The 21,082-nt window shown below is 37.1% G+C and overlaps 5 protein-coding genes across 8 annotated transcripts; 3 read left to right on the forward strand and 2 right to left on the reverse strand.

Moving 5' to 3' along the window:
• The first annotated feature begins 458 nt into the window (after window positions 1-458).
• On the forward strand, window positions 459-1,380 carry LOC119992572 (early nodulin-like protein 1). Of its 2 annotated transcripts, none has more exons than XM_038839348.1 (2): window positions 459-800; window positions 920-1,380. In XM_038839348.1, exons 1-2 carry the CDS (start codon window positions 632-634, stop codon window positions 1,264-1,266), a joined length of 516 nt encoding a protein of 171 aa, XP_038695276.1. In that variant the 5' UTR covers window positions 459-631; the 3' UTR covers window positions 1,267-1,380. The 2 variants fall into 2 exon arrangements, with proteins under 2 accessions (XP_038695276.1, XP_038695275.1); XM_038839347.1 differs by having other exon boundaries at window positions 493-812.
• LOC119992571 (nucleoid-associated protein At4g30620, chloroplastic-like) lies at window positions 1,377-4,904 on the reverse strand. Of its 2 annotated transcripts, XM_038839346.1 has the most exons (7): window positions 4,713-4,902; window positions 2,795-2,901; window positions 2,125-2,225; window positions 1,992-2,031; window positions 1,793-1,864; window positions 1,653-1,709; window positions 1,377-1,571 (listed from the first exon to the last, which is right to left on the reverse strand). In XM_038839346.1, exons 1-7 carry the CDS (start codon window positions 4,807-4,809, stop codon window positions 1,500-1,502), a joined length of 546 nt encoding a protein of 181 aa, XP_038695274.1. In that variant the 5' UTR covers window positions 4,810-4,902; the 3' UTR covers window positions 1,377-1,499. The 2 variants fall into 2 exon arrangements, with proteins under 2 accessions (XP_038695274.1, XP_038695273.1); XM_038839345.1 differs by having other exon boundaries at window positions 1,420-1,571; window positions 1,653-1,864; window positions 4,713-4,904.
• An 876-nt stretch (window positions 4,905-5,780) lies between these two features.
• On the reverse strand, window positions 5,781-8,661 carry LOC119992890 (nuclear nucleic acid-binding protein C1D-like). Of its 2 annotated transcripts, none has more exons than XM_038839704.1 (6): window positions 8,323-8,661; window positions 8,146-8,201; window positions 7,632-7,686; window positions 7,192-7,272; window positions 6,858-7,099; window positions 5,781-6,079 (listed from the first exon to the last, which is right to left on the reverse strand). In XM_038839704.1, the coding sequence occupies exons 1-5, from the start codon at window positions 8,516-8,518 to the stop codon at window positions 6,894-6,896; spliced, it is 594 nt and encodes a 197-aa protein (XP_038695632.1). In that variant the 5' UTR covers window positions 8,519-8,661; the 3' UTR covers window positions 5,781-6,079; window positions 6,858-6,893. The 2 variants fall into 2 exon arrangements, with proteins under 2 accessions (XP_038695632.1, XP_038695631.1); XM_038839703.1 differs by having other exon boundaries at window positions 5,781-6,120; window positions 8,323-8,660.
• Window positions 8,662-12,356: 3,695 nt separating this feature from the next.
• On the forward strand, window positions 12,357-15,195 carry LOC119993003 (probable folate-biopterin transporter 6). Its single transcript, XM_038839865.1, has 4 exons — window positions 12,357-13,134; window positions 13,417-13,530; window positions 14,265-14,435; window positions 14,518-15,195. Exons 1-4 carry the CDS (start codon window positions 12,478-12,480, stop codon window positions 15,118-15,120), a joined length of 1,545 nt encoding a protein of 514 aa, XP_038695793.1. The 5' UTR covers window positions 12,357-12,477; the 3' UTR covers window positions 15,121-15,195.
• A 1,178-nt stretch (window positions 15,196-16,373) lies between these two features.
• LOC119992535 (enhancer of rudimentary homolog) lies at window positions 16,374-20,746 on the forward strand. The gene is made up of 4 exons (XM_038839272.1): window positions 16,374-16,504; window positions 17,379-17,472; window positions 19,880-20,000; window positions 20,317-20,746. The coding sequence occupies exons 1-4, from the start codon at window positions 16,502-16,504 to the stop codon at window positions 20,405-20,407; spliced, it is 309 nt and encodes a 102-aa protein (XP_038695200.1). The 5' UTR covers window positions 16,374-16,501; the 3' UTR covers window positions 20,408-20,746.
• Window positions 20,747-21,082: the final 336 nt, after the last annotated feature.

Raw genomic sequence — 21,082 nt, forward strand, 5'->3', positions numbered from 1 at the left:
TAAATTACTATTCGGTTTTCGGTTTGAAACCGAATTATAATTGTTGAGACCGGACCGTAAACCGAAAACCAAATAACCTGCATTTTCTAACCCGAAATCGGACCGTAAACCGAAAAACCGGACCAAATGATTTTTTTCGGTTTGATTTACGGTTTGAATTACGGTTTGGTTTGGTTTTTTACACCCCTAGCTCTAACCCAGGGATGAGGTGAGACCGATTATTCTGATATATGGGAGTAAATTAATGAGCTCTGAAGAGTCATCTATCCGACACAATACTCTTGTCGATCTATAAACAAGAAGTCGATCTACGCCAGAGAAGAAGCCGTGATTACGGGCTGTGCAAGACCATGTAACCGATGACTGCTGTGATGGGGACCCCGCAGATGGCCATTCTTGCTGTACACTTTTTCAAGTTTCTAAACCGTTACAGAACCCAGGTGGCCCACATTAACATCTTCTCCAACGGCTAGTTCTCTTTCCCACCTCTATAAATACAACTAAAGCCCTCAGACTCAGTCATCACTTGACCCCCCAAATTTCACCTGCGTCACCCTTCTCTCTCTCTCTCTCTCTCTCTCTCTCTCTCTCTCTCTCTCTCTAGTCTTTCTGTGCTAGTGAAGCATCGTCCATGGCTGATCTTGTAACTTTCCAATATTCTCTTTTGCTAATGTTTCTACTCTTCAGCTTCTCTCAAGCCAAAGAGATTTTGATTGGTGGCAGCAAAGATGCTTGGAAGGTCCCATCATCTCAATCAGAGTCTCTCAATGAATGGGCTGAAAAATCCAGATTTCGCATTGGTGACTCTCTTGGTAATCTCTTGCACCCTTTTTAATTTTCTGCTCTTCTGGGTTTCAATCAATTCTATTCTTCTCCACTTCTCTAACACCCGTTTCATGGTTTCCCGGTTAATTCTCAGTTTGGCAGTACGAGAGTGGTAAGGACTCAGTTCTACAAGTGACCAGGGATGCTTACCTTAGCTGCAATACCTCAAGTCCAATTGAAGAGTACAAGGATGAGAACACCAAGGTGACACTTGATCGATCTGGGCCATTCTACTTCATCAGTGGAACCAATGGCCACTGTGAGAAGGGCCAGAAGATGATTGTGGTGGTTCTGTCTCCAAGGCACAGGTACACCGGTATCTCTCCTGCACCTTCTCCGGCAGAGTCTGAGGGTCCAGCCGTAGCTCCGACAAGCAGTGCAACAAGCTTGAAGAGTGGCTTCATGGTGGTGCTGGGCATTCTGCTTTTGGGGTTGTTTTGAGGAGATATGGCTTATTCATTCGGGGTCTTTTGTGGGGGAATTATTTCATTCTTTTTATGTGGTTCATATTATGATAACACAATAATAGTGTATAATACATTGGTTTATTCATAAGCGTGTGCAAAAACAAAGTACCGCAAAAAAAGTTAAAAGGGGAAAGGGAAAAGAAGAATAAAAGTACGGAATAGAAATAAATACGTTTTTTGGACAAAGCTGATCAATCATGATGAAGCTCATTTGAATCCATCAAGGCCTGGTGGCATTCCTAAACTTTGGGCAAGATCGCTCATTCTCTCTTTCATAGCCTGTAAGAAACAATTTACATTGTGTTAAATACCGAGTGCGCGCATACAGAGGTGGTGGAGGCTAGTAGCAATGTCTCTCACCTGGACACTCTTTTGGTGTGCATCCTTGTAGGCCTCTGTGACAAGAAGTGAAAGTTTCTGGAGAATAGAGAAACATTTATAAGACTCAAGTTCTCGCATGTTAGAAAACTTAGCAGTGGAATAGAGTAAAAGTTGCTCACTTCAGGTCCTAGTTCCATTGCAGCCTCAGTGATCTCAATGCGCACAGGTTGCTGGTTCCCAGAAAGTGTTGCCTAGGAATAGAAATGCTAATAATTATCACAAAAACGTGTAAAACAATGTATACAAATTTCTCATATATCTGAGCTTTGTGCAGCTTGGCTTGTTAATTCTCGTTAAAACAAGGTAACAAATTAATACCTTAATTAGTTCACCTTCACAGTAGCCATCAAATTCTGCCCTGAAAATTAAAAGGATGGCAATGTTTTAATTTCATCTGAAGGGGGAATATATATACATTGACAAAACTGAAAGAGATGTATGAAAAACGTACACAGCAAGTTCTTTCTGCACACGAACTGCCTCTACTTGCACTACCATTTGTGCTTTCTTAACAGTTTCATACAAGTTTTGCATATTACCCATAATTCCTGCCTAAATTCAAGTAACATTAGGTGACAGCAAAGCAAAAAAAAAATGAGGATAACTTTTGGATGAATGACAGATCAACTTCTTTTGAGTGTAAGAAGTAAAGATACTTAAAAGATAATAGAAGGCAAACAATTTTGCATCCAAAACTAACAGTAACGAGGCTCCATGAGTCCATGCCACATACTTCATATTGATAACCACAGGATGGATTTCATGGCAAGACAATAAAAAATGTTCTCTTGAAAAAGAACTTGACAATATAAATAAAACATATTATGGCATTTACAACATTTATATTCCTTCTTTTGACACAAAATTGTTGGATGGGGACAACAGGAAACTCTGTAATTTATACATACTAAAAAACAGAGAGAAGAAGAAACAACTAAAAAATCTTAAGAAAGAGCAACAGGAACGTGCAAATAATTATTTCACTTTATTCCTGTGACATTCTTCTAGGATCTAAATACACACTAAAAAAGTAAACATTTCTTTCTTTGAACCATGAAGTTGGTTTCTCCAACATGATACTTAGCCAATAAAAAAACAAAGGGATACAAGATTAACCGAACCTTTGATGGTGTCTCATCACTGTTATCCTTTTTCCCAAATAATGCATATAAATGAAGACGTCTTGGGTTCTTCCCATTCTTACTACCAGATGACATTGGTGAGGCAACTGGAATTGCATAAGAGTTTAGTTTACTTGAATGCCGCACAAACAACGTAAATGTTATTTGTCAAGGAAAACCATGAAAATACATCAAAAACAAAAATCATCACAAACGAGCATTAATAATAAAGCAATATCAGGTACAGGAGAAAACTGCAGTTGGTTGAAAATTTATCTATAGTTGGAAAACAAGTTGAGGAGGAAAGAAGAAGCAAAATGAACAAGCATTTTCCCATATCAACTTCACCCAAGAATAACCGAACATCATTCAAATAAGGATGATGAACTAATGATTGACAAGATAAATCAACCAGTAAACATTAGTCAGTTTTGGATTTCAAATTTATTCATGCTTGCATTTCTTACTAGCAGTGCTACACCAGGCCACACACACACAAACCTATGAATGCAAGGTTATAGCACAAGCCACAGATACATGGTCATAGTCTCATAGATATTAGAAATATGTCCATAAATTTACAAGACAAAATAAACAAGTAACAAGGCATAGGAAGTTCCTTTTTCATATAGACTGTAGCCTACCTGTCCAATATGTATACTACTACAACATTTAGTTTCATGAAATTATCAACCTTTTCTTTTCCTATGTACATATATTATCTTCCTAATGGCAACATTCGCCAGTAATTGCGAAACCTATGACATATTTAATGGTATTACGTCTCCATGAACGTACAATAAAGAAAATACTCTTCCAAAAGCAAAACTACAAACAGGAAGCATATTTCAATAGTTACAATCTCTATAATTCTCTAGTTCTATCCTATGAGCAAAACAAAAGCCTGATAGGAACAGATGAACTCCACAAGTTTTAGGGCATGGGCATTTATTAGAGATACTATAGTCGAAGTGTTTGGAAAGCAAAACCAACGTACAGCATATTAGAGCAAGACGAGTAAATCCTATCAATATTGATAAAATCTGCAAATGAATGCCATCTTTGGAGACAATGACGTTGTATTGACAAATATCCAAAACAGTGGCCCCTCTCTCACACCCACATCTACAGATTTATATATAATGACTTGCTAGAGACAGAGATACACATTTATAATATAAAGAATACGAGGAGTACCTTCAATAAAAAATAAAACATAAATTAGATATCTTTTCTATTTCAAGCATGAAAATGATTTAGTCTACATCTTAAGATGAATAGGCCAAACAAGATAGTCCAATTCCTTGTTCACCTCATGTGAAAACAAATATGCATTCCATACTTCACTTGGCTCCAAATGAACACAACAAATAAAAAACCACACATATCCAGTGCCAACATGTTCCATAACAATTCACGTGGATGAGTAACAAAACACTATTTCTCACTTGTGTCAGGGCCATATAGTTAAAATCCTTACTGCACAAGTCTAGAATAGCATGTCTCGACCAAACCCTATGCACAGCTGAGCTTCATTGCATAATTTTATTGAATATCAATGACTTAATTCACCATCATTAAAGTTCCAAGACCAAATTGAATACCGCAGCTGAGTTCAAAATCAACAATGCAAAACATATTTCCAATTTTTCCTTCGGGAAAAAAAGAGCATCCTTACTGAATTTAAAACTAAAATTCGGTATTCAGTTCACCTCGTTATAGCAAATGTATCAGAAACTCCATAAGAAAGACGACAACTCATGAATTCAAATTTGGCCATAGAATACAATTTCCAAAGAATCCAGACCACGTACACATTAATTTATGAGATCTCTTTTTTCCAAAGAAAAAAAAAAGAACTCTCACGGTTCACAATCAAAAGCAAGGTGCGTAGCGCGATAGAGATATATAGGCTTACAGAAGGAGAGAGACGAAGAGCAGGAAGAGCTGGGGCTTCTGTGGTGCATGTGCGAGAGATATGGAGTCAAAGCACCACCGCTGGTAGTAGAGGCCATTTCCAAGGATTCGAGCCCGGCAAGCTGAGACAGGAAGAAAAGAGGATAAACAAAAAAAAGTTTTATCTGTAGTTCTCCTCTCTCGACTCTCGCTCACTCGATCTTTGCAAGTTCATTTATATTCCGGCCGGACCGCTCATGGTTCTCCGGTTTTCCTTTTTATTTATTTTGTTCTTTAAAAAAAATCAGTGTAATTTTCCAATTCCATGGTACTTTGCAGTTTGCAATTGCATAGTGTATATCCGAATAGCATTGCTCAGACCGTGGGCATATGAAGGAACTTCCTGGCAATATGGACTTTGCCACTTTGGGCGTTTGTTGAGTAAATAGCCTTGGTCATATGTTTATTGGGCTCAACTAAGGCTCTCTTATGGGCCTTGTTGAAGTAGATATCATAAGTCGTGTGTTTATTGGACTTGACAGAGGTTCTCTGTGGCCTTTTTTTGATAAACGTGTGGGCCTTGTTTAGTTGTTGAAGTAGATAGCCTAGGCTGTGACCTTGACAAAGGCTCTCGTAGGTTTTATTAAAATAGATAGCCTAGACTGTAGACCTATTAGGCTCTATTGAGACTCTCGTGGACCTTGTTTGAGAAGACATTATGTTAGGCCAATTTTTTTCTCATACACATACGCGAATAACAGAGTATAAATTAGCATAAAACTAAAAGTATCCCAAAATTGAGAATGGCAACTCCCAAGTAGAGATGTCATACAGGCCCGTTGGGCCGGAACAACCAGTTTTAAAGCCGTGCTAGGCCCTGCTCAGCACCTCTTAGCGGGTTGGGTAGAGATTTCCGTCCAGGCCTCGGGTCACTAGAGGGCTGAGCGTTATTTTCGTATATGCGCCCATTCTTTCCAATGAAATCTTCTAGGTTAGCATTTTTATACTACCCGTCCCCCTTTCTGTCTTCAACATCATTCTCATGAAATCTATCGCACATCCCGACTCAGTACAGTCTACAAGCAAAAAGTGAACCAAGTCTCGCCGCAATACAGAATTACTCCATCAAAATAGACAGATAACAGTTATAATACAGATTGACTGACCATGACCAAAAAACATAGAATACATATCCTCACGGATCACGATTCAAAAAAAAAAAAAAAAAAAAAGAGGCTAATAAGATTTTTCAGATTCACAAGATATCAGCAAACAATACAAAAGTAGTAATTCCTTCGCAGTTCCATCCGGAATCTCTCCACGAAGGCTATGTTGCCCCTCCCCTCAATGCAATATTTTTGTTGATGTGATGGTGAAATCTCCAACTCACTGAAAGCAGATTAAACTAAAGCACATCTGGTGTGAGAAGCCTGCAATGATAGTGCAAAAACATCTTGTAATCAAAAGAACTGAGGAACAAGAAAGGAAGTGAATCATATTGCAATGCTTGTAAACATATATGATAAACAAGGATCATTTTTCAATGAGTCTGTGAGCCAAGTTTTGCTTCCTTTTATTTTTTTACTAATCCATGACCGATGGAAAAGAAGCCTTCATAGTGGAATTCTTCCTAAATGGCCCACTTAATTCGACAGATTTCCATTAACACAGGTCAGAAGTTATAATCTTCCAGCTGAACTTCATGATTACCCAATATATTAAAATATTCCATCAACCATTCCCATCAACAGACAATCTCAAGAAATTGAATATATGAATAAGCTTCAGAGAGTTCTAAGGCCTTCTATATCCAATAACAAGGCTCTCAGATAGCTGTACAGCTGTATACACACAGGAAACTGCTTGACATTGATGTATAGAGTAGACATAGTGTTCCTACTGGCAATATATGAATTATGTATGCCTCGCGGCACCAACCATTCATTCTCTTCATAAGAATGATTTCTCTTATAACTACAATGAGAGCATGAGTAGCTTATATGAGATCAGGAAGATCACATCATTATACCTAATCAAGATAATCCACCATGGATGTACAATGTTCTTGATATATTTTAGAAACATGAAGGTAGCCACCAATACTAATAAATTGAGAAAATAGAAAGCAAGGTAACCTTAAAACATATGTGGAAGAATTTGCAGCTACCTGGACCAATAATGGTATTAGCCTGCAGGCGGCTGGTCAATCTTTATAGGAAGCATCAACCTGGAGAGGTCCCTTAAAACTACCCTGACTATCACCAAGAAGTTCAAGGGAAGCTTTTTCAAGGAATTCCTTTGCAGCAGTTTGGACAGATTGATGTTTCCTCTTCTTTTGTACAGTCTTCTCTAAGTACTTGATCCTTGTCCCCTCTCTCTTACTGACATCCTTCATGCTTTGCCTCTGCCCTGCAGAATACGAATAGCAAGTTAATGAAAAATGAGATCATAGTGAGAAAGGAATATTTGTGCTGGTAACGAGAAATTAATTGACTACAAACCAGGGGTTAGATCTGGCAAAGAATTCTCAATAAAACGGGTTGCTGCCTGATAATTTAAGGTAGTGGAAGGCCGCAACGGAGCTTCAAGAACAAATGCAAACCCATGTTAGTAGAATGTTGAAATGAGAAATAACAAATTCAAATTCACGCCATCCATAATGGGAATACAAAATAACACCAGCTTATCAAAAAAAGAAAGAGTAACACCAATCAAATGCATGGTCAAAAAACATGCTAACCATGAGTGGAAATATTACAAAATTTTAAAAATATATAAAATCAATGCAAACTAGCATTCCTTTTTATTAAAGTAAAACACCTCTATTATGCCAATACAATTTAACCTGTCTTCATCAAGTCATTACAAGTGACAAACTGACAATTAAATTATTTAAATATACTTCATGTAGAATCACGTCTCCCGAAATGAGAAAATGTACCTCTACTCAAATCTATGAATCGCTCCAGCTTGTCTTGGTACAAGTTTAACCTTTCCTATAAGCATAAGTCACAGAAATACACGAGTAAGAATATTACATATATATCCAAATGATGGACCAGAACTATTAAATCAAACTAGTCCACTGCCATGTAACCTTTTGCCAATTAACTATCTAAAGTATTTAGGTCCTAGAAGAATGCTTAATCCACTGCTATGAAACCTTTTGCCACTTAGTTATCCAAAGTATTTAGGTCCATAAAGAATGCTTAAATTGCCAAATACCTAATAATCAGATTTTCATGAAGGGATCCCTATACAATCAAATTCAGCAATAGAAGACTAATATACACTAACCCTAAACCAAAACCCTGAATTAAAGCAAGCCGCATAAGATCTACAGCATCCAATTGATCTAAACAAGCAAATATTTTAAGCGTATTTAAAGGGATAAATAATTACTACAAACGCAATATTAGAAGAGAAAAAAAAAAACAACAAATCTAATTGCATACAAGCTCTGTTTTGACAGGATGGTCATCCGGCTGAATTCCACTGCACCTCAATCTCACTGCAAGACGAAAACCAAACGACAATCAAATGCTAAAACCAAGTGTATTGATAATTTTTCTCGCATTCTGGTCAAAATTTAAAAGAGATAAAACAAGAAAGAACAGAGGGAACAAACGTACAAGTGAAGAGTGCGGTGGTGGCCTTGGCAAGCAAGAGAAGAGACTGAGCTCGTTGGAGAGGTGGAAGTTTTGCGAGGACTTCTGGGTCTGAGAGAGACAATAACTCGGGCAGGTGGGCTTCAACTTGTTCTACGTTCGCTAAGGTTCTCGTCGCTGAATCCAAAACCGATTCAGGCACTGCCGTGCTCTCCGTCATCGTTCAATGTCAAACCCTGATTCAAGACAGAGAAACGAAAAGGTATTCGTCGAATTTGGTTAAAAAGCGCGGTAGGGTTTTGGGAGCGGAGAGTGATTGGAAATTTTGTTAATTGCGGCAGTTAGATTGAAAAATAATCTTCAAAATTTCCTCCCATGCCCATTTTTTTATGAATTATTATATAAAATTAATTAATAAGTTAATTTTTAATATATATTATCATAATTCAATCTTCTAGTCTAAAAACAATTGTTCTTAAATGTAAATAATACAATTATGATGGAGATAATTGGTTTTATGGTGGGACAAATTTTAATCATTTTTGTAAGAAAATAGAAGTATGAGTCACCCCTATTCTTTACCTGATTTTTTTGATGGTATGATCCATATATGATAAAATATTTGAGTTCCATAATTTTAATTTTGATTAATTTATTTTAAATTCAAAAAATAAATATATTGGTGAGAACGCTATTTAATTCCGATGAATTGTTAAAGTTTCATTGTGTTGTTTATCATAACTCCGTCATAGCTGTGGCAATTTATGCTCTTTCAGTGGGTTAAGTATATTTTTCGTCACATAAAAATTAAAGATTGATCATTTTCAATTCAGTCGACATATATTCAAATATTGCAATTTAATAACGGAAATTTTAAATTTGTGACATAAAAAATGAAAAATCAATATATTTGTTATTTTAAAACGTGTGACTAGATATTTCTTTTATTTTAAAAAAATCCAAAATTTTCCATAAATGCCCGTCTCCAAACATTGTAACGGCTCTGCTCCTCACTAGCCTTTTTGGGTTCTCACATCAAAAGTTTTAAAAGATAGAAGAGAAGACGTAACTCTAAATACCTTTTTTTCCTCCAAACATTGTCTATTGATGCAAAACCCTCTTTCTTTCTCTCTCGTTCGACTGTGTTTGGTTTGCTTTCATCGATTTTTCTCTATTATTCATTGTTGATCCCAATTTGAATTGAATTTGGACTTGGATTCCCAATTGAAGAGGATTTCATCATCAATCCGTTATCCTCTAGCTTTTCTTTTTATATATATACATGATTCCTTTCATTAGCATTCGATATATAATTGATCTTGAATTGATTTGTGATAAGTAAAGATGAAAGGAGTTTCTTTTGATTCTCATCAATCACCATCCCTTGATCAAGAATCCAAGGCTAGATCAAAATATAAAGGACTACTGGAAGATTATTTGGATATTCAAAAGGTCAGCCTTTTTTCTTTCTTATGGAATAATTTTATGTCACATAACATTGTTTTTTTCCCCCAATTGAAAAATCACATAAACTTAAGGTTCTAGTGTTTTTTTTTTCATGATTAGGAAGTTGTTTCAAGAAAGAGAAAAATCCAAGCGGCAAAGGAAAAGAGAGAGATCCTTTCAATTGAAGTTCGGTACGATATATGTTGTTTCAAAATTTTCATTCACACAAATATGTATATATAGTCCCATCAAATATATATATATATATATATATATATATATATATATATATATATGTATGTATGTATGTATGTATCTATAGTATATCAAGAACTTTGAATTGATTTACTAATTTTTTTGTGTGAATTTTAGGTTCTTGAGACAAAGACTTAGATATTTAACAAATACACCATCCTCTAATGTTGAGTTGAAGGTTGGTGAAAAGGGTGATGAAGTGAAAGAAAAGGTGGTTTTGGAGCGGTGGACAGCTCCGGAGAAAAGGCCAAAGATTATTCCTCGTGTGATCAAGGGTTCCATGCATGGATAGATGTATGAACACAACGTTAGAGCACCTTTTATCAATTTTTCTTTGTAGATTTAATTTTTAAATTACAGATAAAGTGTCATTGTGTTTCCAGTACACAGATTTGCTATATCCAACAAATATTGCACCAGATCAGATTATTTACTTCATTAAAATAATAATAATTTATTATATTTTATTTATCATTTCATTAACTTCTATGACAATAAATCAAATGATTGTCTTTTTCAATAATTGGGTGCATAACAAATAGTGCTACCACGGCTACCAAATGTGACCGTAACCTGTTATGTAAAATAGGTAAAACATAGGTAATCTGATGATGAAGATATATTTTTTTGATTAATTTTCTATATTTCTTCTTTAAAATAAAAGGTAATGTTTAGATAATCGAAGGCGAGTGCTCTTAGGCATCAACGATAGACGTGCTCACTTGTGCTGACAAAATGTGTATAGGAGAGAGTAGGAGACGGCAAGAAAAACCTAAAAAGATATGGCTCGAACTTATAAAAAAAAGACATGGTTTGAAATAATAAAAAATGATATGAATTTAATAGGAGTAGATGAATATATGATCCCTGATAAGAATGAATGGAGAAAACAAATACACATGGTGGATTCTAAGTGATGTTCTCATATACTCATGTAGCTGACCCTAAACTTTTGAGATAAAAACTCGGTCGATGATATTGAGTCTAGCGGCCCAAACCCCAAACAAGCCCAATATCATCTGCGGCCTATACAATTGCCGATAACGGGCCATAGCCTTTTCTTTTAAGGTTCAACTTGGGTCGAGGAGGGCCACGTCCATTCAACAAATTCGGCCTTAAATGTAAATACCACTTTTGAAGGGAAAACCGGTGCGGATAAACACCTGAACAGTCCAGTAGCCCAAACAAGCCCAACCTCATGTTCGGCCTATACGACGATGATATATATAGCGGGGCGTGAAGGTATTGGCCTTTTCTTCCAAGGTAATTGGCGTTATTATGAGAAGTTGTAAATCATACGGCGTCCTCGGCATAAGAGACGGAAGATTTTAGTCCAACTTTCAACCCATCCTCAAATCCACGGCAAATAGCATGTTTATTTTCTCATATATTCATGTATTCGATTCCAAATTTTTCGAATAAAAACTTGGATGATAATAATTAGTTGTTATTAAGAGGTAGTCGGGGTTACACTACCAAGCTCTGCCATTATTAAATTTGAGGTAGTGGGAGAATCACTACAACAGCTCTCATAGCGTCGATGCTTTTAGAGCATTGTAAATTCTCCAAAAGAAATATTTGCATAACGTTTACTGTAAAATTAAACTTTCATTAAAAGAAAATATTTGCATGACTTTTTTAACACACACTTTAATAGTCTCTAAAAGATAATAGAATTAATCACATTAAATTAACAAAACCAAAACAAATACACACATAACTAAAAATCCTTTAAAAGAAAATTCAATATTAACTTAACTTGACAAAAAGTTAGGATGTTAACAGGTGTGTTGTTGTGAGTCAATATATTTGTTGATGTGGCGTATTACATTGATGTATTAGATTTCTTACACGATTTCGTTCACCGTAGCTTTTACATTGTGATTTCATGTTTCGATTAGCGTTGCGAGATAGTAGTTCGATATGTGTCGCGATTTCGCTTTTGAATAATATAGAGGTGTTCGCGTTACTAATTAATAGTGCTAAAATCAAGCATATGACTCCAAAATATGCATATACACAGGCGAACATGTATATGCTTCTTGCAAAGAGAATTGCATGGTAAAGTGTGAAACTTTCTGAATACATATTGTGCCATCTTTTGAGCTCGTATGTGAAGAAACTGTGAGATTTTCTTCGTTCATCGAATAGTCTTTGGGGTTTAATCCAAGTCAAAGCTCCGCCCTTCAAGGATTAAAGTTACCTTTTTGGGCAATTTTAAACTTTATAAAAAATAAAATAATTGACTGGTTCTTAGAAATGAAGGATTATGTACGAGAGGCTGGTTGGCACACATTATTATGTATTATCAGAATATAGTATCCGCCTAACTGTTCAAATAAAGACTTCTTTGGTCAATTAAATGAACTATTGTCTTCATTTTCCACAAGCAGATCCTTGGAGTCAACGGCTCAACGCTTCCCTTCCCCTTCACCATGTTCAGATCCATGGAAGTCTAGCTTTCAATAGCATTCATTCATGGATCCTCTTGAAGCCCAAGCACTCATCTCCAGACCAACAAACCCTGCCAAACACAACCATCCATGTCAGTCTCCTACAAACAAAAAAAACCTCGATCCTTTATCATTGCTTCTCCAACCATTTCAATGGCTTCATATGCTCTCAAGTCACCTGAACCCAAGCTTTGTAATCGGAGTCGCCCTCGTTTACGGCCTCGGCCAGGGCTTCTCTGGATCACTCTTCAAGGTAGTGACTGATTACTACTGGAAAGATGTCCAGAAAGTCCAGCCTTCTGAAGTTCAACTCTACATGGGCTTTTACTACATTCCTTGGGTCATGAAACCAGTATGGGGTCTCTTGACTGATGTTTTTCCGGTGAGAGGGTACCGGAGGAAGCCTTACTTTGTCATGGCGGGGGTTCTTGGAGGAGTTTCTGCATTGATGGTTGCTCTGCTTGGGGATTTGCCAGTTGTGGTGGCTTTGATTTGCTTGATTGGGTTGACTGCTGGAATGGCGATTGCAGATGTTGCGATTGATGCGTGTATTGCTACGAATAGTATTGAGTGCAGAGAATTGGCTCCGGATATGCAGAGTCTGTGCTGGTTTTGCTCTTCTGCTGGAGCTTTGGTTGGGTACTCCACTAGTGGGGTCTTGGTTCATCACCTTGGAGCTCAGGTAACCCAGCAGTTGCGCATTATTTCCCGCACAGATTTTGATCCGGTCTTAACTATCGCCAGGAGCAGATTGGGTTGGCCGCCTGAGTTTAGAGTTTAGAACTGGCCCAGTTTTTCATGTTGAGCTAAGACTTCTCGGTTAGCAAAAAGAAAATAGTTGATTATTCAGATTCAAGTTCAATTTTGGTCGCATTTGAATATGAATTTGAGAAATTGTGCTTATTGTAAAATCAACATAGTCTCTTTATTACATTTCATGTTCTGTTTTTTGTTCTGTTTGTAGGCAGCACTCGGTATCTTGGCAGTCCCACCAGCGTCGTTGATAGTTCTGGGTTTTCTGATCCATGAATCGAAACCTTCGAGTACTCTTCATCCTCAGAAGAAGAAGAAAAAAGAGGTCAGAGGTTCAATTTCTCCTCTACTACCTGCTATTCTGCATTGTCTGTTGTATTAGCAGTTTAACTTTTACTGCCATTTCAGTTTCTGGATTCTAAACAGGATCAATGTTGGTTTTACTGAGAAAAAACAGAACTAATAATAAGAATAATGTGTTTTTGGGCCCCCCATTTGCGAGAAACTTTATTAGCCTCAAAACCCCACGTGGGTAGGAGTCCGGAAGCGAGAAAAATCCACGGAATCAGGATTCCACAAGTAAATATCCTAACTCGTTGGTTCAAAATCTCGACCTCAGACAATATAAATCCTAAGTTCGGAGAGATCATCAAATAGGGTTTAGGCAAGTGGAAGTGGTTTATTAGCCTAAAAACTGTGCATGTGCGCTGCTTGCTTTACTTTTCACCAAAAAGATATAGTGGTTGAATAAATCATATCGAGGAGGCCATTAACTTCCAAAATAAGATGCAAGTTTACATATTTTATTAGTATTTTAGTGATGCAACGAGAGACGTTGATGTGTTAAACAATTGAACAAATTGTCTTTTTTGACTAATCAAAAATAAATCCTGATTTAGTATCTGTCCACTATTTTAAATAAAGATCAAATCCCACACAATCGGGAGGACCTTTTTAAGAATAAAATCGTGCACTTCAAGTTGTATTATTTTTCTTGATTTTATGGTTCTGTTTTTTAGACGGATGATATAATTTTTTTCAAAACTCACTCGTTTGCAGCCATTGGAGGGCTTAGGAGTAGCAGTGACAAGCATGTGTAAATCAATCAAGTGCCCTCAAGTATGGAAACCATCACTTTACATGTTCCTCTCTTTGGCTCTCAGTATAAGCACTCATGAAGGCCAGTTTTACTGGTACACAGACCCTAAAGCAGGTCCTGCATTCTCACAGGTCCAATAAATCTCTCCTCAAAAATACCATCTTTTATACATTTTCATGTATTTTACTTCTTCAAGTTATGTTCTGATTGCAGGAATTTGTTGGGATCATATATGCCATTGGTGCAATGGCTTCAATGGTAGGACTTGTGATTTATCACAAGACCTTGAAAGACTATCCATTCAGGCACATAATGTTCTTTGCACAACTCCTGTATGGCGTATCCGGAATGCTTGATCTCATCTTTGTCTTGCGCTGGAACTTAGCGCTCGGAATACCAGATTACTTCTTCATTGTTGCAGAAGAATGTGTACTGAAAATCATAACCAGAATCAGGTGGATGCCGATGATGCTTCTCAGCACTCGACTTTGTCCTTCAGGAATCGAAGGCACGTTTTTCGCTCTTCTGACGTGCATAGATAGTCTTGCTTCGTTGTCGTCGAAATGGGGTGGAGGGATTGTTATGCATTTGTTGAATGTCAGTAGGACTGATTTTAGAAATCTATGGTTGGCCATTTTGATACGAAACGTTATGAGATTTAGTGCTTTGGGATTCATCTTTCTTGTCCCCAAAGCTACTTATTCAGAGGATTTGATCCCCTTGGATATTTTGAAGAATAATTCAGCAGCAAATGTAGATGATGTGGAGGATGGAGATGAGGAGATGCTGCAACGTGTTTTAAAGAATGCAGTCTAGTTTCATATTCTTTTCATGTATCAAAAAAAATTTATACTGAATTTGGTCTTAGCATATTTTTATTATTTTTCACCATTTTACTTAATTGTACTTGAAGATAATTAATTTTCGGAGCGTTTTGGATCTTATAAGCTAGTGTTTTTGAGTTGTTGAGTACAAAGAGATTCTCCCACGGCTTATAAGCTTCAAAATAAGCGACACCAAATGGCTATATGCAGTGTTATCAGACCCGGCCCGACTCATCGGTCAGACCGGTTTAACCGTGTAATTTCACTGAAGCCGGGTCGGTTACCTTGTTGGCCCGAACAAGCAGTTGGACCGCACCAACCCGTAAGATCCGTCGGTTTAACTGCAAAATATTAGGCCCGCGAGTTGACGGTTCATAGGCCCATAAACTGTTTAAGCCATGTTTATTGTTTTATATTGAACTGCGATATCACTTTTTCTCATTCTAACGATGTGGGACAATGTTCTCTTTTTATATTAAAACTTCTCACACCACTTCTTTGTTCTTCCGGTGTAGGGGCAGTGCTTTGCCACACAAAAAGTAGGTTTTATCTTTTTTTTTCCTGATTGTGGGACTCAAAGAACACCACAAGAGTAAAAAATCCTAATTTTGATCTCACTTTTTCAATAAATCAATAGAGGGCACACCTCACATTCTCTAACCGTATGCGTCCATATCAATATTATACTTTTAATAATTATTTTTGGAAATAAAAAATATATTATATACTAATATTTGTTTTATTATATTTAGAATTAATTAGATTCTTTAATTTATTATATTATTATTATTATCTATATATAAATTAAATTATTTAAAAAATAAACGGTTGAACCTTTAACCCTTCCGGGCCAACCGGTTGAACCTTTAAAATTATTTCCACGGGTCGACATACGAGTCGGGTCTGATAACACTGGCTATATGTCTCACTACAAAAAGTAAAAAATTAAAAATTAAAGTGATTATTTTTTCTTTTAAAAAAATTTCAACAGGTCAAATGGGCCGTTTGGGCCTACGATCCAAAAGCATTCCCAATGTGTTTCTTGAAGAACGAGAAGCTTTGGTTAGTTTTGGGCCCATGGTTTTGGGCTGGATCCACCTGTTGATTCTGTCATCTGATGTAATTACCAGGAAAAAAAAATGTGGAAGCGAACGTGTGAACATGTTAGAGGTCTGGACCAAACGGTCCTACTTTCATTTCCTTGATGACGTGGATATATATATATATTTTTTTGTATTTTCTCTCGGTAATTTCGCACGCGTTTCTCTTTTCGCTCTTCTTTCTTCGCTCCGCTTTCCTTTCCCTTCTCTGCAAACTAGGAATCCCCCACTCGCTTTTTGCGGCTAGCGAAGGTCATTAGTGTATCCCATCACATGGTAGTCAATCTCATTCCTCTACTTGTATTCCTTATTTACAGTATCTGTACAGAATCGAGGTTTCTTTGGCTCATGTTTCTTTTTCTACATTTTTTAGTTGTGAAATCTAGGTTAGGGTTTTCCGCCCCCTTTTTCCTTTAGGTTTTGAATTTCATCTTCAACATGTTGGATGTGTTTGATTGTTTGTATTTGTGAAATTGGACCCTTATTATTAAGTTAGTACATTGACATGTAAACTTGTGACTAATTTGTTTTGTTTTGTCTCTTTTTAGTTCTCTGTATGAGTGATAACGATTTTGAACTTTAACCCAGTTAGAATCGTATTTGATCGTCAAGTTAAAGTTACAGTCAGGAAGATAATTGTGTATTTTCTTGCTAGCTTTGTAGATTTTTCGCTGGAATAATTGTTTTGCAGCTCTTTTATGATAGGGTAGTTTGGGATTAAATTTCTAAGACTTAGTGACATTGTGCATTGGTTGCAAGTGAACCAAAAGTAGTGAGGAGATAGGTGGAATCTACCTTATGTTTAAGGTTTAATGACATTCACAGGTTTCAGTGACGGGACTTTCTTAGATCAGGCTTTATATAGATCATAAGTTCGTAAGTTTCAGTGAGGGGACTTTCATTGCTAGATTGCTGCTAGAGAGCACTAATTAATTTGTCTTGTGCTTTCTTGTTGTGTGTCTATTGTCTAGTGCTCTCTGTTATGATGTGGCAGTCTCTAAACTCTGTATTTGTCTTTTTGGTTTTCAAATTGTTTTATTGTTAATGTGCTGATTCATTCTCTCTCTCTCTCTCTCAATTAAACGTTTGTTTATTTGAATGAATATGTCCTTTCAGCCACTAACGGGGTGTGGTTTATTTTAATCTCCAGGCGAATAGGCATACCATTATCCTGATTCAAACCTCTCCAAACCGAGGAACTAGAACATTTATGGATTATGGGTCAATAACGCAAGCGATGGATGGTATGTTGCTCATGGTGTAGATGCTATCATTGTCATCCTTGTACTTATCGTCACTGATTTGTGGTTTCATCTCTTTGAACTTTGATACTTAGTTTCAGTAGCTTTAAATTTATTTCCTCTATTTGAGCTGACGAGGCTTCTCATCTTATATCCTTTGGAGTATTAGCGTGTATAAAATGGATAAAAGTCAATAAATCATTTGTGCTGCTTCTGTGAAAGTTCTTCTTCTATTAAAGGGGGAATCGCAGCCAACTACACAAACAGATTGTTAGTAAAGTTGAATTCGCCAATTCGGTGGAATCTGTCACGGGTGATATATATATATTTTTTTGTCTTTTGAGTGGCTCTCTCACTGGGTATTTAGTTTTTGAGTTATTTAACCTTTTTTTTTTGCAATGGCTGTTTGGTTTTTTCCCTCCTTTTCTTTTTGTAAGATATATCTGAAATTAAAGATGATTGGCTAGCATCTCGATCCCTATCGAGCTTGTGGATCATCCCCCCGCCCCCCAACCATTGTGAATCTGGTAGAAATAAGTCTTTGAGTTTAAGTTTGCCTTTTATATCTTCTTACTCTTTCTTTTTTTTTATTGTATGGAAATCTTCTTACTCGTTTCAGAAAAGTTCCTTTAATGCTGGCAAAATGTAGGTTATTCTTGTTATTTCAGCTCTAACGAGATTTACGTTAAGTTTTTTTTTCCCATTATTTTCTTGTTGGATCACTATGATTTTGTGCGGCTACGGAGATTGGAAGGGACATGTGGTGGTTAAGAAAATTTTGTGGATAATAAGTTTGGGGAATTTTTTCCCAATGTTTGACTATATATATGCTCATGATATATAATATTTGGGTATGACTGGTCAGGAAGCCAGAAGTTTGATGAAGAAAGTTACTTCACTTTTATGCTGCCTCTTTTTGCACCCATGAAATGCTTTAAATCATGCTTGTATCTTTTCTAGTCCTATACTTCATGGAGGTGTGTCTATATTATCCGTTTATATTGCTGGAAAAGAAAATAGATTTTAGGCTCTGATACAGGCAGTTATAGGGTAGCTTTTTGTCTGACTGGAAGACAGTAGGTTAAAGCTGAAATTTATAGGAATGGAACCAGTAAATCCAACTGACACCCTGTTGTCATTTTTGTGACTCATTTGGTAAGCTGGTGTGGAGACTGTTGGGTCATGGGTGGCAACTTAGGGGTACATTTTCAGAAAAATGAAAACGTATGCATATTTGATTAGTGCACTATAATGATAGAGTGTGAATGAGTTGTTAGGATTATGATCATCTTACAGTTTTTAAGAAAAGGTTTTCTTATGGATTTTATCATTTGAAGATGAGATTAGTTGTTGGGCGTGAATTGAAAGTCGAGTAACAATTATGCAACAGGTGTGTGCTGGGGGTTCATTTTATTTTTCATGATTCTTACTTTAACCTTAGCTGGCAGCTATTGGATAACTAGGGTTCATGCATCCTCTAATTAATTACGAGCACTTGTTGCATTATTGATTCAGTTCCTCTTTGGCACAAAAAGAAATTGGGTATGTGCCGCCCTCTTTCACTAACAACATTTTGTCCGCCTTGGGCCCAATGGCCCACACGGATTTGTCCTCATACCATGCTCAAGAGGCCCAGTCCAACAACCGATCCCCAGTCCAACAACCGATCCCCTCCAGGTCTAGGCCCAACCCATTCCAACTCATATGCCAAGGCCCCGGAAAACTGGTTGTTATTAGTCAAGGAGTTTGGCTTTACTTATATTCTGCACTTTCTTCCCTCATCTAAGCATTGTGGGATGTTCGTAACAAATCCCGCGCTTCTGAACCGACGACCTCGACGGCTGCACCCTGTGATTCACACAGGTAGCCCTTTCCAAGCAATTCGTCCCAGCGAGGAGCCACACACATGCCCACACGCGCTGAGATAGGGCACTTCGATGCCAAATGATAGGAAATGCCACCCTTCTTCACTAACAACATTTTGTCTGCTTTGGGCTCCATGGCCCGCACAGATTTGTCATCCCAAACCCATCCCTTACTAGTCCCAGGAGGCCCGATACAACAACCGATCCCCTGCGGTCCCAGAAAACTGGTTGTTATAAGTTAGGGAGTTTGGCATCACTTATTCTGCCACTTCCTTCCTTCATTTAAGCGATGTGAGATGTGCGTAACAGTGAACAATCCTATAGACATGTAAACGATCAAGCACCTTAAAATTTATGACCTGTGAAGTTAAAATGGAAAACAAGAGTTCCCCCGGTCCTTTTGGTTAATCCAATGTAGGCTAGTCTATGATTAATGAATTGCTTCGATAATCTATTCAATGTTTCCATCTGTTTTAAATTGAGTTCATAATGCTTCGGTATGCATTTTTTAGAGGTTATATCTTTTGGGAATCTATGGTCCGCAGGTATATGTGGGCTATACGAGAGGAAGCTCAGGGACTTGAATCCGGCCATCAGAAACATCACATATGACATTGGAGATCTGTACAATTTCATTGATGGTCTTGCAGACATGAGCGCACTGGTGTATGTCCTCCCTCTCTCTCTCTCTCTCTGACTCTCTCTTGTGGGTTTTCTTCCTGGAGGCACTCAAGAGCACTCCAGAGCCAGAAACTGAACAACCTTTATGATTCTTTGCCTGTGATCTATCTTGCTATGAGCCCTCTAACACAAGTCATAGTATTATGTATGATTGTGAACGAGATAGTCTAAGGCGTTTAAAACAACAAATTTTTTGTTTGCTATCTGAAGGATAGTTGTTAGCCTTTTAGTTGTGTCACTACTGCTTGCTTGCTTCATGATGCAAACGTGCAAGACTAACCATACCGTTTGTTTATTGCAGTTATGATCACTCACTTCAGGCTTTCTTACCCTACGACAGACAGTGGATCAAACAGAGGACATTTCAGCACCTCAAGAAATTAGCAAATTGAATGAAGTGTACTCTGCAGCTCAATTAGAGTGTTTGCTACGAAGAAGAATGAGAAGCTGAAATACAGGAATAGTGTGTGAAGTGCAGAATTGGAATCTTGTTTGGTCTCTCTGTTACCTGCAATGTTGTTAAGTGTATTAATCATACTCACCCACCACCCTTTATGCCGTGGCATACCTTGTGCACATATATGTAGACAGTCTCAGCTTTCTCAGATCAACTGTGTTTTGGTCAATGTGTTTAATTGCCATTCTTAACTATGTAATGTAAAATTTGAATATGAACCAAGTGATTGTATGTAAACTTGATTGCATTGGTGTCATATGGTTGGAGTGAGCTAACCGACTCAGACAGCTGATTACGGTTACGGGGCCGCTCATTTCACAAAGTATTTGTGGTTTGTATCATTCATTTACCCAACTTGGCATATGTTTTTGGAGCATAAATACTTGAGCCTGCTAGTCAAGGTTATGAAGGGATATAATATAATCGAATTGCAATTTTTTGAAGTTGGTTTAGCTTGGTGGAATATATTATTGGGTTGAAAGTCTAGAAGTAGCCTATATCAGTAACTTATATCAAAATAACTAGTTGGGTGATAACCTAATAGGTGAAAATCTCTCGAGACTTGAAATATTCTGAGTTCATTCTTAGTAGGATCAATAAATTTGTCGTC

This window comes from Tripterygium wilfordii, chromosome 23 (genome assembly GCF_013401445.1).
Source record: "Tripterygium wilfordii isolate XIE 37 chromosome 23, ASM1340144v1, whole genome shotgun sequence".
Lineage (NCBI taxonomy): Eukaryota > Viridiplantae > Streptophyta > Magnoliopsida > Celastrales > Celastraceae > Tripterygium > Tripterygium wilfordii.

What these genes read in the sequence shown, in the direction of transcription:
- LOC119992572 (XM_038839347.1), top strand. Translation starts at nt 632, where the DNA reads ATGGCTGATCTTGTAACTTTCCAATATTCTCTTTTGCTAATGTTTCTA. An exon ending in TCGCATTGGTGACTCTCTTG is followed by an intron (nt 813 to 919) that starts GTAATCTCTTGC and finishes GTTAATTCTCAG; the next exon opens with TTTGGCAGTACGAGAGTGGT.
- LOC119992535 (XM_038839272.1), top strand. An exon ending in AATAACGCAAGCGATGGATG is followed by an intron (nt 17,473 to 19,879) that starts GTATGTTGCTCA and finishes TATGGTCCGCAG; the next exon opens with GTATATGTGGGCTATACGAG. An exon ending in GCAGACATGAGCGCACTGGT is followed by an intron (nt 20,001 to 20,316) that starts GTATGTCCTCCC and finishes TGTTTATTGCAG; the next exon opens with TTATGATCACTCACTTCAGG.
- LOC119992890 (XM_038839704.1), bottom strand. Translation starts at nt 8,518, where the DNA reads ATGACGGAGAGCACGGCAGTGCCTGAATCGGTTTTGGATTCAGCGACG. An exon ending in ATCCTGTCAAAACAGAGCTT is followed by an intron (nt 7,687 to 8,145) that starts GTATGCAATTAG and finishes TTATGCTTATAG; the next exon opens with GAAAGGTTAAACTTGTACCA. An exon ending in TTTGCCAGATCTAACCCCTG is followed by an intron (nt 7,100 to 7,191) that starts GTTTGTAGTCAA and finishes CGTATTCTGCAG; the next exon opens with GGCAGAGGCAAAGCATGAAG.
- LOC119993003 (XM_038839865.1), top strand. Translation starts at nt 12,478, where the DNA reads ATGGATCCTCTTGAAGCCCAAGCACTCATCTCCAGACCAACAAACCCT. An exon ending in TTCATCACCTTGGAGCTCAG is followed by an intron (nt 13,135 to 13,416) that starts GTAACCCAGCAG and finishes TTCTGTTTGTAG; the next exon opens with GCAGCACTCGGTATCTTGGC. An exon ending in CAGGTCCTGCATTCTCACAG is followed by an intron (nt 14,436 to 14,517) that starts GTCCAATAAATC and finishes TTCTGATTGCAG; the next exon opens with GAATTTGTTGGGATCATATA.
- LOC119992571 (XM_038839345.1), bottom strand. Translation starts at nt 4,809, where the DNA reads ATGGCCTCTACTACCAGCGGTGGTGCTTTGACTCCATATCTCTCGCAC. An exon ending in CTCTTCGTCTCTCTCCTTCT is followed by an intron (nt 2,902 to 4,712) that starts GTAAGCCTATAT and finishes ATGCAATTCCAG; the next exon opens with TTGCCTCACCAATGTCATCT. An exon ending in GTGCAGAAAGAACTTGCTGT is followed by an intron (nt 2,032 to 2,124) that starts GTACGTTTTTCA and finishes TTTAATTTTCAG; the next exon opens with GGCAGAATTTGATGGCTACT.